The 17880-nt window shown below is 38.3% G+C and overlaps 1 protein-coding gene and 1 non-coding gene across 4 annotated transcripts in view; both read right to left on the bottom strand.

Moving 5' to 3' along the window:
• FBXW7 (F-box and WD repeat domain containing 7) overlaps window positions 1-17880 on the bottom strand; it is a 206155-nt gene that overhangs the window by 27683 nt on the left and 160592 nt on the right. For 2 of the 3 annotated variants that reach the window (XM_055144957.1, XM_055144958.1), the window contains one exon: window positions 857-939. In XM_055144957.1, coding sequence (XP_055000932.1) covers window positions 857-939 — 83 coding nt within the window. Of the gene's footprint in view, window positions 1-856; window positions 940-3428; window positions 3965-17880 lie in introns of those variants that run through there. The other variant, XM_004606178.3, reaches the window with a different exon arrangement.
• On the bottom strand, window positions 15784-15912 carry LOC129406680 (small nucleolar RNA SNORA33). Its single transcript, XR_008631157.1, has one exon. It is a non-coding gene; the product is annotated as a small nucleolar RNA SNORA33 (small nucleolar RNA).

Raw genomic sequence — 17880 nt, 5'->3', positions numbered from 1 at the left:
AAAAGAAGAAATAGCACCATCATGAAGTTCTTAGAAGAATTATAACTTTCAATCAGGTTATTTAAAAATTACCTTGACAATTAGGTTAAAAAAAAAAAGAAAAGAAAACATTTTAAAATAAAATACTTTTCTCATTTAAATTTTAAAATACTGCATCCCGAATGACATCCAAAGCCATTTTTAATTGGCTGGGTACTAGTTTTTGTGCTAAGTTAGCCTAATTAGCGTGAGAGTGGGAAAAGTTTTATACTGATGTAAAATCCAAAAATGATGGGATGAAGCAGGCAACAAAACTACAATTGTATTTAGTTGTTATGGAAACTATTCTACTGGCGTAGAAATGTATGTGTTAAAAACATAAGACCTACCAAGCTAATAAAACTTCTAACAGCAATTTCATGAAATAAGATTTAGTTAGTAATTATGAGGTCCATTTCACTGCTAATAAATGTATTTTCAATTCTAAATATATAATAGCTGTTGCTATAGTAATAAGATATACTTGTTCATATTGACATTGTGATTTACTTTCTGACTTTATAGAACTTCCTTAAAAATTGTGATTTTTAAATTCTGTTCATAAGAGAACTCCTACTTATGTCTACTTTAATGTACTAGCAATATCTACTGTGTCTACTTAATGTACTACTAATAAAACATAAACCTAGAGTAGCAGGAATTCTCCTTACTGAAAATAATACAGTCCCCATTTTCAGTGATATTAAATGTATTAAACCACCAATGTACTGACATTATAATTCTAAAAGAATCAACTAAAATAAATGCTTTCAATACAATCAACTCTTTAAAGAAACATGAGGATCATGAGAAAATCAGTTATGATACTTAATAATACCTTGTATATTCTGAGACTTTGCATGGTTTCTTTCCCAAAGAAAAAGAGCGGACCTCAGAACCATGGTCCAACTTTCTTTTCATCTATAAGGTAAAACAGATAAGATAAATTAAAAAAAAAAATCTATCCAACTGGCAAATTTTAACGTTAGCATTAATAATATTGGAAAAACTCAGATTATTATTATTAGGTCCACAATGTTAATTAGGCTTAGTCAATTAATAAGGAAAATAAATGTTTCACAGTATCTACAGTTAGTTCTACTTCATTTTACTCTTAACAAGACTGGAAAGGTACATCCCACTCTCCTAATAGTTTATTCAGAAGGAAAAAACAATGTGCAGTGATTAAAAAAAATTGCTATTTATCATCATATATATCTCTTGAAAGTAAGGTATCTTTCCGATTTTCCAGTTTAAGAAACAACATGGGAAATGTCATGTTCACCACATAGCAAGTGCCAGATGACATGCCTTTCCTACTGCGATTTATTTCCCCTTAAACACTAATTTAAGGGTAAAAAATGTGAAACTCAAAATTTTAAAATCAGAATGGGAGGAAGTGTGTGTGACAAAATTTAAAACTCAGTATTATAAAAGGAAAAAAAAGAATGTATATAAGATTGTCTTGGAAAGTAACTGTAATAAAGAAAAAACAATGAATGTGGGCCAAGAAGACAGTGAAAAGATAGTAAGTCCATTAATAAGAGAGAAGGCTGGGGATGGTACAATAAGGATGGGGGAAAATAGACATCAACGGACTCTGGCTCTATTGGCAGATACTCAGGACAAAATATTCGAACTTGAAAGGAACAATAGAAAGATTTCAAAAGAATGAGTTATGCATCTTCAGAAGCTCTCCAAAACACCTCTAGTTTTGCATTACATTTTATGTTCAGAACTGCATTTTGCCAACATTAATATAGAACAACTAATTCTTATTTCACCACCAGCCGAGGTCATCTAACTAATGTTGTACAACTAGAAATTCAGATCTAAGCTACAACTTTTTCTGTTTCAACAATCCTTCTCAGGTAGCTATGTCTGCTAATTAATTATAGTATTACTGAAAATTGCGGGGAACCCCAGAGTGATCACAAGCTATTCTCATTTTTAAAGTGAAAACCCTTGCTTTGTAGGAAGTACCATCATTTTTTTACCTATTGCTTCACCTGGAAATATAACACAGCATGCCACTATAAATACTAAAGAGAACCACAGAGACTCCCTAAGCCTTTTTGAACCATCACCCTATGATCATAAAAACTTATTTTTATCCTCATTAAAAGACTTCCAAAATAAAGGGATGCTCTTCTAATACTAAGGGCAAGAGCTGATGGTACAACAAGCTCATGCACAATTTATTCCCTGGTTCCTGAAATCTCTACTGGAATGATACAGAATTGGTCTTCTATCAGCCTTTCAGAAGTTTCTGCACTCATTACACTGCTTTAAATTTCTGTCAAAACCCATTTTTCTTTCAAAATAATTTCAATAAAATATAAATATAAAAGCTTTAGTATACAGGGAGCCACATGCTTGCACATAGATCAATTATAGACATATATATATGTATGCAACATACATGCAAATGTATCTACCAGGAAGGTCAGTCGGTACAAATTACCTTAAAAAAATTCTACTTTTCTAAAATAACTTCTATAATTTCTATTTTCAAAATTATTATGAGGAACTTAGATCACTGTATCACTGTATCTAATTAAGTTTGAAATGCTGGCTTTCAGAACTTCCCTGGGTGTCTTGTAAATGCATTGGTGCAAATGCCTTTTGCCACTAAAAGCAAACTTTATTTCCATCTCAGAAACCCTTCAACGAATAAAAATGTCCAAACTCCATACAAGAAGACCCCCGAGAAGGGATTTTTTTCTTTGCAGACTATTTTAGAAAACATAGCACTTTCTGTAGAGGTAGGGAACTCTTTTAAATATTGTATTGTTGGCTGCAAATACTGACTTTGGAAGCAAAAAAAAAAAAAATTAATTAATTTGGCAAATTTTAAGGGGCACAGAAAGTGAATATGATGCTCTCCTTCAATAAATCCCAGCCAGTCTAGCAATTTACACTTTAAGAGCATCAGCTCAAGGGAAAGGGGAATCAATGTATGCATGTCTATTAGGTATGGGAGGGGGGATTTTTTTTTTTTTAAGGCAAAGGCTCGGGAGCAAGCCAAGGAAGGGGAGAGAGAGGATTTCCAGGTCAGCATTCGAACGGAGCCCCATCTCTCAAGTCTGAATACATTTCTGGGGCGAACGTCTCCGATGGAAATCCCCCTTCCTTCCTGCACGGAGGGCTCGCTCCAGCTCCCGTCGCCTCCCCATTATCTGCCTCCATCCCCGCTCCGAGCCAGAAGAGCAGCCCGCCAGCCACCCACCAAAATTAGAGGATACTGCAGCCATCTCTGATGATACAGATTTTCCTTCGCAGGCAGGCACACACACAGACACGATCACGCCACACAGGAAGCCCAAGGGGAAAAAAAAATTAAAAATCAAAAAAAAAAAAAGAAGAACAAGAAGAAGAAGAAGAAAAAACAACCCACCCAGGTTACTTACTTTGTAAAAAATCATTTTGAGTGTGCCGTAGAAACCCATGTTTTCTGTATTTTTCCCCTTCAGTGGCTCTGTGCCCCCGTGTGTCCGGCTGCTGGGCAGTCTCTGACAGTATAACCCCTTTTCAGGCAGGTATGTCACGGATTCTAACGTGGACATGCTCGGGCACGTCGGGAGAGGCGGCGCGGGGAGCAGAACCGGCAACCCCACTCCCCGGGAGAGGCAGAAGACGCCGCGCCGCCGCCGTCTCAAGCCGCCCGCCGCTCGGCTCGGGGCGCGCATACAGACATGCAGCCGGCCGGGAACTCGAGGGAATAATGAGCGCGCAGGGAGCCGATTATTGGCCGAGACGCGGCCCTGTCAGAGCCGCCACCGAGCCGGTGCCTCCCGCAGCAGCGCCGGGATCAGATTACATCTTCCCTTGCACGCCGAATGGTGCAGTCCAGGATTCAGCAATGCAGACTGCACATCAATTATATGGTGATCCGCTCCGGGGAGCCCGTAAGCACACAACGCCCCCGAACGGAGGGGGGCGGGGGCCCGCGCCGAGCCCGCCCCCTCGCCCCCGCGCCCCGCCCCCGCCCTCGCCCCTTCCAAACTTTCAGGGAGATGATTTTTTCGCGTTGGGCGAGACCTGCATTGGGGTGGTGGGGGGGGGGGGGGGGGGAGAAGAGTTTTTAAAGGGCAAGCATCCTTCCCACAAATGAGTCCTTTTCGAAACATTTGGAAAATGGAATTCTGGTTTCGGTGGGTCCTCCTGAGCAGCAGCAAAGCAAGCCACCCTCTGGCAGTCCTGCCCAGGCTGAGCAGACAGTTCAAGAGGCTTGGGTGGCACACAGTGGGCAACCCCAAAGGGAGGGATCCCATAGTCTTTGGGGGATTCACAGTAAGATAAATCAGTTGGGGAGGCAGGCATTATGTAATAAATTGCATTTCAACTTATATATTTCTCAGAGGAAGATCTATTAGAAACATTTCCTAATCTTTTCCGTTTTATTAGTCTAAAGCATGGTTTAAGAAAATTACTATGCACTTCATTATCCTTAGGAATAAGGAGTAAATATTTTCTAGGATGAACAAACTACTATTCTTTAAGTATCCAAAGTTTGGCCAAGAGGTTCTATTTCTCCGGAAGGAGAAGAAACTGCTCACTGGAATCTCCCCCCTATTTATTAATCGAATTGAGTAAACGGGAAGCACTAGACTTCTACCTCCAAAATTATTTTGACTATGTATATTGCTTATCATTAAAAAGGAATTTTATACAATAATAAAGGTACCAAAGCTTGCCTGAAGGCAACTTTTTTCTTAGAAGCACAACACAAATCTACATATTTCATCTCACAACTTGCTACAACAACTAGCTTTGGGGAGGCAATTATAGATTCCTAGGCCTAAAAGGGCCCATTATTAAGGGTCTAGTTAATTAACTCCTACCCTCCCTTATTAACATTCTTATTACAAGCAAACTGTGCATCTATGGTTATGTAAGTACTCAGTTTCTTCAAGGGGATAAAACATTTGGACAATATTTTAATAAGCTGCTATGATAATAAATGACTTTCATTAGGAAAATGATTTCGAATGCTGTAAAAAAAGTAGATTCATGATTTTAAAAATAAATATATTTACCTTTATAACTAAGACATTAAATCAATGCAAAGTCATTTACTTTCAAACAAATTAGATTATCTAAAATTGTATGAAGATATGCATCTTGGGTCTTCTGGAAATTAAACTCTAAACATGTTTATCTTTTTAAAACTCTACCTGGCTCTTATATTAATCCTTATCCTCAGATACAACATGTACATGTGCCTAGCAGAAGCAAACAATTTGTTTACTGCAAAGGAACATTTCCTATCAATAGAAAACTCATACTATTAGAAAAATTCAACAGGAATGAATCTACAAATCCTTTAGAGATTTCAGAATACTCAAGATTTTGTTTTTTAAATGTGTCCCCCCCATCCTCACAGCCAACTCTGAGCCACCTGAAGAAACTAATTGCAAAATAAATGCCTGAAATTTTGCCTATAATTTGTCCGTGGAAATTAGCTTGTCAGAGACCAAAGGGGCAAACAGCAGTCCAATAGTGGTATGGTTCTTACTGCAGGAAAATTAGCATTTCCAAATCGAATCTAGTCAGTGGAGCAGACAGACCAACTTCAGTAAACTGGGGCGCTGTCTCAAAACCCAGGGTATTTAAAGAAAATAACATAATTCTGTAAACTCAAAGGAATGCTCTTGCGGTTACATGGCTTTTAAGTATGGCTATGAAATTTTATAAAAACAGCCCCATATATACACTTATATGTAGGTATGAATATTCATGTTTTATTTTGGTAGGCAAAATATAAGGCTCAAAAATCAAAACTATTTTTAAGAAGTAAAAATAAAAGTATATTTTGAGAAGACTTTCTACCACTCCATGCCCCTATCTACTATGCTTCCCACTTGGTAACAATTTTATTAGTCTGCTTATTCTCTAAATGAGAATAAATGTATGTTTGATAAGCTTTCATAACTGTTTTCTAAATATGTAAGTGATTCTCCCAAATATCTTGTTTATGGGAGCTGGAGCGATAGCACAGCGGGTAAGGCATTTGCCTTGCACGCGGCCGACCCGGGTTCAATTCCCAGCATCCCATATGGTCCCCTAAGCACTGCCAGGAGTAATTCCTGAGTGCAGAGCCAGGAGTAACCCCTGTGCATTGCCAGGTGTGACCCAAAAAGCAAAACAAACAAACAAACAAATATCTTGTTTATGTTAATCTGAGTTCTGAAGAATGAGTCTACCAAGTCCCTTAGTATATGTAAGAATGACTAATTTTCAATATTCTTCTCAAGTTCTATTAACAAAACTTGAAATCTAACATGAAGAAAGCAAGCAAAATCATTCTCATATTCCTATATTTGGCTAAAATATTCAGAGACAGAAGTTCTGTAGTAGAATAGAATGAAGACGACTATATTATATCTATGTCTCATCTCTGTGATAGACAAGTAACATTTAATTTATTTATTTTGGGGGGGAGGTGCGCTCAGCTGTACTGGGGGCACGGGAGTGACTCCTTGCTTGGGGAACACAGGCCACGCTAGGGATGGGCCCACTCGACTGCATACCCGATGTACTATCTCTCCAGCCTTGACAAGTAACATTTTCAACTTGAGTTCAGTTAAATTAAGTTTACCCCCAAAGTATTTTGTATTTTACATCTTGAATGCTAACTGATTAGTTCAATGAGAAGGCAGCAAGCAGGTTGACCATGACAGCTAAGAGATAATTTGATTCTGAATTTCTAGATCATCTCAATGTATTAATGATGTATGTTGGCAACAATAAACCAAGCTCACACAACTTCAGCAAAAGCAATGTACTTTCCCATTTGATATAAGTAGTCTCTAGGGCTATGTGACAACCTCGAAGACTTACTGTAAATCTACTGGCCCGGGGAATGACTAAGAAGGGGCTGGAATACAGACTATTTGCTAACTCAGCCCCAGAGTTCAACCCACTTCAGCTCAACCCCATGGAGATAGGAGTTGGATGAATGAGAACTTGAAAAAACTAAATGAATGAATTCAGCACCACAAAGATATGAAGTTACACAGCCCCAAAGTGTAAGTGTAAGACCGTAAGACCCAAAGTGTAAGGGCCCTGGGAGAGAAGGGCAGTAAGAACCATTAGCCTGTATGCTGCTGTAACAGGACAAAATGGTCCTTCTGAACAGTGGGGTGGGTGGGATGACTAAGCATTTACAGGGTAGTTAGGGCCAGAAACCAAAATGTATTTAATAGAAACAGAAAAACACAAAGACTAGAACAATCTTTGGTGAACAGTTTTCTCTTTGAAACGTTATTTATCTTTATATGTGACAGCAATAGAAGAAGAGTAATTAATAAGGTACTTTTCCTTAGCTGACTCTAAGTTCATGATTTCCATTTTAAATGTTTCTGCTATGATTACACTTATCACTCCTCACTGTCATCACTTTTATACATACTTATTCTCTACTATCTATTCTTTGAAGGTTCATATCTTGTCCTCAGTAGAAAATTGATACATAACAAATTTTTGAAAAATGAATAAAAACACTAGCAAATAAAGCACTATTTCAAAAAACAAAAATATGAATTACAGAAACTATTGTATGGACTCTACTCTTCTTCTTCTTCTTTTTTTTTTTTTTTTTGCTTTTTGGGTCACACCCGGCAATGCACAGGAATTACTCCTGGCGGTGCTCAGGGGACCATATGGGATGCTGGGATTTGAACCCGGGTCGGCCACATGCAAGGCAAATGCCCTACCCAATGTACTATCACTCCAGCCCCCTCTACTCTTCTTCTTTTTTTTTAATCTTACAAACATTTAAAAAGTCTCTTCCATTCTAGAAGAATGTATCTGCATTTTTGTGTCAATAATCTTCTTTATTCTCACTACAACATTCTTTACTCTGCTATTATACTAGGAAAACGACCTACCACAGTTCACTGTTTTGTCCTGAACATAGAACTGAGATTAGAGAAAGCCCCAAATTTCAAAATCAACAAAGGAATGGCAAGAATGTCGGAGACTGAAACAAACTGTAAAAAAATCTGACTACTGTCATTAACTCCTCATAGTTCTTATTAAAAAACTGACAACTAAAAATGTCCCATGAGAGGCATAATAAAGAAAACATATATATATATATACACTGTATCTATATTTTTTCCGAATTCAAGTCAAGTAGGTGACAGTCCTTATCAATAAGCTATTTCCTACATTTATATACTCATTCAGCATTTCTTTTAAGACTTACTATATGTCATATACATAGTGTATAAATATATAGTGTGTGTACATATACACACACATATACACACAAATATATGTCAGGCACACTGCCATTTATGGTCACTTAGAGACAGAATTAGAGATTATGCATCTGGCTTTTAAAAAAATACACAAAAAGAATTAATATTTCTTTTTTTCTAGAAGAAAGTTAAACTCACCAACCAAATTAACAAGTACAAAAATACTACCAAATTGTGTGTGTGTGGGGGGGGGGGGAAGAATCTCAAACACTAAAAATTGTGATACATAATTTAAAATTAATTTGGGTGGGAATGGGTCAGGGGAGAATTTGCAATCACATGCAACATTCTAATCTCAGCAAACCAAACTAATATTCTAAATATACTCAAGACTAGTCAAAAAAAATTTTAGATTACTATAGGAGGGGCACTTTTCTTTTTTTTTGAAGTTTAAAGCATTTATAACTCCTCTTACAAAAATGCAAGCCTGGAGAATTTGACAAAAATAAACTGTGATGCTAATTCAAGTAGTCAAATTTGGTTTGTTCCTCCCTCATCCCCCCTCCAGCCTACCCCACCCCCGGCACCCCATCCCTTTAGATGGAGCCAAATTTGTGATCTGGTAGGCATATGTAGAAATATACATATGTACCAAATCTGCCATGTACAGAGCTGACATTGCCATGACAGAAGCCAATGCTAATGGGAGATCTGCCGGTCAGCTTGTCTACTAGAACTGTATTGTAGGAAGGTAACAAACGGGTCATCGACACTCCACTGCTTCACAGGTGGCAGCCCCAGTGTGGTAATCCTGACAACAAAGCAAGTCACCCCAGAGTTTCCCCTGGGTATTAAGAAAAACAAATCTTATGCATCAAATCCAAATTAATCTAGACAAAGCATCTTGAGTTCATATCCCAAAGTTTACTCTTAAGGTTTCATGAATTTTTATAGTAACCCCTTCAGTGAATTAAGAAAATACGGGAAACTCTAAGATTTGTTTCAGAAAAAAATACATAGCAAATATGAGTCAGGAAAAAATATGATGAAAGAATGAAATAAATTTTTCTTCAGTGTTAAGGCCCTATTCCTTCTCTCCTTTCTTTAACCAAATTAACCTTCCCTGCTACCGTTTTTGATCAAATACTTACCTGACTTGGGAAAATAAAAAATGGTTTCTATGGCTATGATGCTATGCCAGTCCTGCATTTGAGCACTAAACACCTTTTCATTTTAAGAAGTATTTAAAGTGTCAGAGTGATAGTACAGCGGGGAGGGCATTTGCCTTGCACACTGCCAACTTGGATTTGATCCCCGGCATCCCATATGGTCCCCTGAGCACCCTCAGGAGTGATTCCTGAGTGCAGAGTCAGGAGAAACCTCTGAACATAGCTGGGTGTGACCCAAAAAGACAAATGAAAAAGACTATTTAAAATTCTGAAATGAAATTTATTTAATTAGGTACTAGTCATGCCTAAAATGTTTTGAGAAGAGAATTAAAGTACAAAAGACTTTGAAACAACAAATGACATTAATAGCAGAAAGTTACAGAGTTGAGAACAAGAAGGGATCTTGGAGTCATTTTAATCTAATTCTACTCTGTGTCAACAACATGAGCTTGGAAAGATCTGATCTATTATCTTTGTTGTTATCAGAATGAAACCTGATAGCGGTTATCTGACCTTTCTAAGTAGCAGTTGTTTCTTATTTGCACAAACATAATGATAATTCCATCTACTTGACCAATCTGAGTCATTCTGAGGACAAGGCAGATGCCAAGTCATAATACACATCTTAGTGAATACCCTATAGATTATCCTATAGAATCCTCTATAGAATTTATTCTTTAGAATTCACTTATTCTATAGGGTATTCTACAAGGTACTATTCAACAGGGTATTCTATAGGGTATTATTCTTATATTGTCTTAGGTAAGGAAAGTCAGGTAGAGACTTAAGTGCATGTCCAGCATGGTACAGTCAACTAGCTATACTAGAACCTTAGAACCTGGTCCCCCTCCCCCTTCACTGTTTTAACTGTTTTCAATTAGATAAGAGTTCAAGTTGAACTTGAAAGAAATGAGTTTGTTCAAGGGGGGGGAAAAGTCGTATTATGTAAATAGCTATTAAGTGCATAAACTATAATTTAATCTTAACTATTCAACACATGGAATTGTCAGATCCAGGTAACTATGTGCCTCACATATAGGAAAAATGTGGCAAAGACATGATGAAAGGGGGAAAGTCGAAAGAAACTTTCAAAGGGGAAAACGGAAGATTTTCATCAAGAAATAATCACCCACAATAAAAAGCATCTGTAAAATGCCTAAGACAACAAAAAATATCTTACAAGAACCCTGTTTCTCACAAGATCCTTAAAATTCAACTGGCAAGGCAAGAAACTAAGAGACTCACCCTATTTCATTAGATATCAAGTACCAAATTTGGGGGGGGGGGGTGAATGGAGGTCAGATAATACATAAATAATTTAAATAATCTGAAATTTCAGAAAGAATACAGTCTTGTGGTCTTGATTCTCAATTTAAGGATCAAGGATTAGTAAAAGTTGGGAGAGAAAAAAGGAAACAATCCCTAAGAACCTATTGTAGATATGAGAGAAATAACACAACCATTAACTTGAAGTCTAACATGTCTAAGATTTTTAGCAGTTACTGTCATAAGGTTTAGCAGGAGATAACCTAAACAGCGCTATCACCTCCTAGTTCAAACATGTAACACTACCATTAGAATATTTAACTTACTAGTAATGGTTTCTTCAAAAGTACTCCCTGCTGTGATTCATCCTTCCATATTAGGGCTAATATGTCCTTCTGAACAAGAAGAACTTTACAATGTGGGTGTGAAGACTGCTGAGATTTTATTTTAGTTACAAACACTGACTAACTAATGAGGGTCCTTCTGTTCCAATAGGCACTCATACCACAAGTATACATACAAGTAGGTTGTACTCTTGAATATAGGGGGAGAGAAAGAGAAAGAAGAGATTTCTTAAATAAACATTTGCTCAGATCTGATACGCCTCCTGCTTTTTAGATGAAAAGGCAGAAAAAAATATGTAATTCAGGATAGTAGGTGGGGACATGATTCACTGACTGTCATCAATATGGATCAAGTGCTTGCTTAAAAAAATGTATGGCATGCTTTAAAAATTAACTACTGGGTTTCACTTCTAGTTCTTTTCTCATATACCCTGTTGTCCTAGCCCCCAGCCACAAGCCTCCTTCTAAGGAACAGACTTTACTCAGGAGCATTCTGGAGTCATAGAAACTGTCCATCAAGTACAGAACTAGGGGAAGGGTTACTGTAGATAATATCAGGACATCTGAGATTCAAAACCATGAAAGAGTACGGTCATTTTGAAAAGAGCTGCACAGACATTTAAGTGTGCATGCATGCACAGAGGAAACCCTATTGGCACTACGTAAAAATGTTCACAGAAGTCACTGAAGTGACTTAATAAGAAATCCCCCCACTTATTTTTCTTATCAGTCAACAGGCAAGTATTTTATATATGATCTTTTGGGCATCAACTAATAGTTGTTCTATGACTGTTTGCTGCACTAGCTACCAATGCAAATAAGTTCTCTATGCTCAAATTATTTAAATTCTGGGGGAGAGAGGAGGTACATAATAATAAACAAGAACAAAATAATTTCATATAATGCTAAGTTCTAAGAGACAAAACAGGATGCTATGAAAGAAGTATATAGGGCAGTAAAGAAGAGTGGCTAATTTTTAATGCATTCATGCAGAAAACAACTTTTAAGTTAAAATGATAGGGTATGGGATCAACAAGAATAAGGTCAGTCAGGCTAGGGCAAAAAAAGTAGTGAAAGATGAAGTCAGAGAGGTAACTAAGGGCCAAATCATCTAGAAGCTTGGTACCATGGTCAAGAGCTTGGATTTAATTCTAGTGCAATGTGAAGTCATCTGAGGCTTTTAGGATGAGAATAACTTGAAATAACAATTTCAATATGGTTCTCAGTATTACAATAATTTTTAAAATAATTTTCAAAAACATAAAATTGAAGACCTCTCACAAAATGATTCTTGCTTGCTGAAAATACCTTACTGTATTTGAATTTTTTCAGTTCTCAAGTAGCAATTACTCCTCCATTTCCCTCATCACCTGTCACCTCACACTAACTCTAAAATGCAGTGCCTACAAGCCCCCCCCACCCAATTCCTAAACTTAGAAATGGCAAATTGGAATAGCAGATTACTATTTAGTCTATACCATGTGACAAGCACCAGTCTGAACATTTTATATCCAATAACTCAGTTCTCTGAGAATAAAGGGGTACTATCTTTATTCCCTTGCTCTTCCATTGTGCAGATTTACCATTTCATTGACTTACCATTTCATTTGATAACTGGCTCTGTTTAAAAGAGAAATTGGGCTCAAATCTATATAGATCATCAACAAATATGCAAGTCTTATTTTAGCAGAGTTTTACAATGTTGAACACCACTATGCCCTTCAGTTATTGGAGGCAAATGGATTTTAACCCGTTGCACAATTTAAAAAATTCTTCTTTGCGGCCATAAAGAAATCCAGAACATAATCACTACATCTAAATGACAGAAAAAACCCTTCAACTAAAATCTGTAACAGTCTCTGGTACAATGCCAAGGCCCACCTCACTAGCAGCCAGTCACCCAGAGTTTACTCAATCTGATATGCTATTCTCAACTGTATGATCTTCTATTAGTTCTATTACTAATGTTGACAGTTATGTCTGATTATAAGTTTTTGGTAGCAGACTACAAAGTTCAGATTTAAACTTCTTTAAAACTTATCATCATAAAGATCTTACAAATTTCAAGTAATTCAAAATGCAAAGTGGCAACGTGAACCAACCCCTTAGAAGTTTAGCAATGGATCAAAGTCAGTGGATTTAGTCTTATTCCTCTTATTCAAAAACTATGAACTACCTCTTTTGTATCAGAGTTTGGTCAGTAAGAAACACAAGTCACACCAGGTCCTTGCTCTAGAAAGTGTATCATAGTGAACTTTACTCAATTCCTTACTGCTTTTAGAGTAGCTTGGCTGCTTGTTAAGTATTCAAGTGTTTGATATAGCTGTCAAGGGAACAGGGAAGAACCTAGTAATCATGCCTCACTACATTTAAAAGGGAGGATTCGAAATATTCATTTTAGAAACATCAATTTACATTTTAAAGCAATTACTGTATATATAATTTAGCAAACTGCATTCTTTGCTTTGAAAGAATCAAGATTTGGATGACTAACATAATGCCTACATGATCCCCCACCTTTTCAGGAGGTTCCAAAGATAGTGAAGATTCAGTAAATAAAATCTGAGGACAAAAGAATATTGCTGAAAAGGGATGGGTCGTGAGTAGGGTTTGACATCTTTTGCCTGCCACAGAAACATTTTCAAAATAACTATTATTTGAAAAGCTATCTGATCTATAATCATCTTTTTATTTGTGGTGAACTATAAGACTAGTGGGTTCAGAACACTTCAAAATCTTGGTTGATGGTAGGAGTCCTTTGGTATCTTGGTAAAACTATTCTAAGAGAAATGTTTTATTTTTAACTTCAATTAACTGGAAAGTTCTTAATAGTGTAGCACATAATTTTGATTTATCTAAAAATACTTGAAGTCTCCAAATGTTAAAAAATTAACTGGAAAGTTTGTCACAATTGCTTAATGATGCTAAGTAGCTCCTTCTGTAGGATGGCTATCCTAAGCTTCCTTCCTGCCAGATGTGTGCAGGCCTGGTACAGAAGGACAGCATGATATCTACTAAACAGATGTGCTCTACAACCTCAGGAAGGGCTGCTCCGTGCACAGAGCTGGTCTACTGAAAACGGAAATGTGATAATTTTAAAAACACTCTTAAAAATTAAATCTTCATTTTAAAAATGATGTTAATTTATCCAAATTTATATAGCATAAAAAAAAGAATCTTATGAGGAGTAGCTTGAATCTATCCAAGAACATAAAAGTTAACATTAACAAGAAAAATACCATATTTAAAAACAGCACTTCCCTGCCAGGGACAATATGACTTCTTACAGTGCCTAAGGACCTGTACATGGAACCTGTACATAAATATACATGGAACGGGTAGAGTATGGCACAGCTTGAGAAAAGAGAACCAAATGGTAGGACTAGGGCCACAGGAGGGAAATGAGCTCAAACAGGCCATTGCCAAAAAGAGTTCAAAATACTGCTTCAAAATTATCTTAAATTGTTCTCTGCTAGCCCTTGGGATAAAAACACACGTAAACAATATTTCCCCTTCATTTTTAAGCCTTCTTTTATAGTTGTCCTGGCAAGAAAAAAAATTGCATTTTAGGAATAATAAATTTTTTGTTGGTGATGGTTTGTTTTGGGGTCACACCCAGTGGTGGTCAGGGCTTACTTATGGTTCTGTACCAGGGACCACTCTTGTCAGGAGGCTCAGGAGGCCTTGGGTGGTGCAGGGATCAAACCCAGGTCCTCCTAATACAAGGTAAGCACGCTGTCCACTGTACTACCTCCCCAACACCAAGACTGTTGAGAGATGTTAAATGAAGACCTATTTCTAATTGTGATCACAATGTAAACAGCAAAGATTAAAATGAAATGTTTTCAACTAGTTAGCAACGAGATGTTGCTGAGTTATTTCAGCACACAAAGGTGTGATGTGTGGCGGCTGAAATTGAGGCTTCAGTAACTGCAGACAAAGAAAAAGGAAATGAAGTCGGGAGCCAATGGTGGACTCTCCTGCACTTGACTTCTGAGAAGGCACGGAGAGTAGTTTATGAACCCCAGGCGGCCTGTTGCTACAGCCTCCTTGGTGAACACACCCCCACATGGCTGCTAGCACGGGGCCCAGGCAGACCTCAGAAAGCAGCACCGAGGCAAGGGCACTCTGAGTGATTGATGAAAGGTGTTCAATCCCCAAGAACTTCTGTGTCCCACACTTTCTCCTTTAGGACTTATTTCCCTACAACATGAAGAAGGCCGAGTAAACCAAAGTAACTCCATTTTGGAAGAGCCTCTAAAGGACTGCTAGGCCTTCCAGGGTTTTGCGTTTTGTTTTGTTTCAGGATGACCACACCTGGTGGTGCTCAGGGATCGCTCTTGGTGGGGCTCAGATGGTCATATGGTGTTCTGAGGATCAAACCTCAGTCAGCCGCACGCAAGGCAAGGACCCTGCCTGCTGTGCTACCGCTGCAGGCCTTTCATCCGTATGTTGATGTAGTGAAATATGGAGAAATAGTGAAAGTTCTCAAGACATCTACTGAAGCAGTTGCTTGAAGCGTTCCTTACTGTTCACTCCAACCTGGATGCACTTATCAGGGAATTAGGAGTTCTATTTGACTTTGAATTTTTCCACTTAGAAACAGCCTGAAAATCTACCCACCCCTCCATGCCAGGGAGTGGGAGAGGGGATAATTTCCGAGGCATATGCAAGTATGCTTTAAATATGCCATTCACATTATGATATTGTTTACTTTTGTCAATACAGACCACCTTTTTTATAAGAATGCATCCACTTTTAAAATCTCAATTTCTTTTTTCCTGTAGCTTCTATTAGGGACCTTAACAACACCAATGGCGTTAAGGCTCATAACATGACATTCTTTACTACTGCCAGCTACTTCTAGTTTCTGCCAACACTCAAGCAAGCAGATCAATTTGCTGGCTTAATAAATCTCAATTTGATCCATGTGATGCTACCACAGCCTAGCAGTAAACATTAGTATTAATACATGCATATCTCTGTGATTCTTCTATAGTTTGTCACATCTCTATCTTTACCCTGTGTTGGATAAATCATCAGAAATGTAGATTTATATGGTTATTTTAATCTCCCACAGACGTTCATCCAACAACATTTGGGTGCCTATTATACACAAGCTAAACTAAGTATGGTCTTAGCTTCATGGCTGGAGTCTGCGGTGCAGTTAGGGACAGCGATAATGAACAATTCAAGCCAAGCGAAACTGAAGCTGTGGCAAATGCCTTCGAGTATGAGAGAAGCGCCTGATGTGAAGGTTCTGACCTACTCAGGGCCAGAGAAGGCTTCTCTTAAGAAATGAATGACCTACTGCAAGGGGTGGTAAGAGAATCCCCGTAGCTGCAGTGCACAGAATAAAATATGAAGATGTGAGAAGAGGCCAAAAGCTAAGTATACAGAATAAGATGAGGCTGATATGAAGTGCGCAGAATAAAACATTAAGGCGGGAGATGAGCTAGAGAAATAGGCAAGAAGCGGATATGCAAGACTCATAAAGGATTCTTCTGGGTTTTACCATAAGAACATGAAAAGCTAATTGGATTATTCAAGGGTAGGGCATCATTAGATGGATCTCTTGAAATCATTCTGAACGTAAAGTTGAAAGGAGGATGGAAGCTAGTGGTGGAGAAGGGACCGTGTGAGGAAGTGATTTCACTAGGTGAGGCAAAAGATACATGCAGCAGAGCTGGGTGGAAATGAGCAGGTGACTCATTTAGGGCATAAAACTGAGAGGTTTTGGTGAGAGACTACTTAGGAGGAGTAAGGGAGAGAACATGATCAAAAGTGAGGCTGAGGTTCCCAACATAGGCAGCTGCAAAGAGGATGGCAGAAGACACGAGCCAGCATTTGCCTTTGTTTTCTGGTAAGGAGGACCCTGTGTTCCATGAGGCCCTACTTGGTTGGTGTGCCTGAGACGTTCAGGGGAGGAGATCCTGCTCCAGCGGGCTCTGCAGCTCAGAAGGGTCTGGTCCAGAGACAGACACAGCCAATGCTCTGTGTCTAGGCCATCGCCACAGCCTCCGCAGAGCGATCCCTTCCCATCTCGAAGCTGTTCATCAAATGGCCACCACGGATTTATCTGTCACCCAACAGACCCCGTAAGTTCTGCGCACACTGTGGCTGTTAGGCATCCTGTTGGACTTCAGCTCCTTAAGCAGCTCCTGGCTATCAGGGAATCAGTAAATTATATTTATGAGATCAGCAGCAGCACAAAGCACACTCTAACCAATTAATTTAAAAAACACTACTGAAATAACAAGAATATTAGACTCTAGCATAATTTGGAAAACTCAATTTCAGCAAAACAGAAAGGTGATTTCCTTTACAGGTGAACAGATAAATCTACTTTATAGCAGGAAAATTTGAAATAGTTTATGGTTCGATACAGCTCTTGGAAAAGAGAGCCTCCGCTCCTGCCCTCTGCCATCTCAGCCCCACCGCCACATCTCCTGAGCAGCCCTCTTCAGCACTCTTCACACCACTCACATTTACACACCCCGGAGTGAAGAAGTAAGGTAAGAGCAACACCCAGCCTAATCCCTCAGAGATGAGGCTAAATACAAAGATTCATCTTTAACACAGCAGGAACACTGCAAACCCAATGAGGAAGATGCAGAGACACCCACCAAGCTCAATGAGTGAAAACCATAACATGAGGGCTCTACCAGTACTAATCACTTCTATAAACCTTTAGCGAGTGACTTTAGTGACACCACATTGAATAGAATACACTTAATGAGCTCAAAGAAATAATCGCATAGGAAGTGGGCAAAGCACAATACAATATGAGAGCCAAAATGAGAACACTACAATCAGAAATGAAAGAAATGAAGAGTATGGTAAACAGAAAACTCAACAGAAGGTCTGACCAGCAGA

This window comes from Sorex araneus, chromosome 7 (genome assembly GCF_027595985.1).
Source record: "Sorex araneus isolate mSorAra2 chromosome 7, mSorAra2.pri, whole genome shotgun sequence".
NCBI classification, from domain to species: domain Eukaryota; kingdom Metazoa; phylum Chordata; class Mammalia; order Eulipotyphla; family Soricidae; genus Sorex; species Sorex araneus.
Note: the sequence above shows the minus strand (reverse complement) of the source record. Positions and strands in the feature narration are given on the sequence as shown.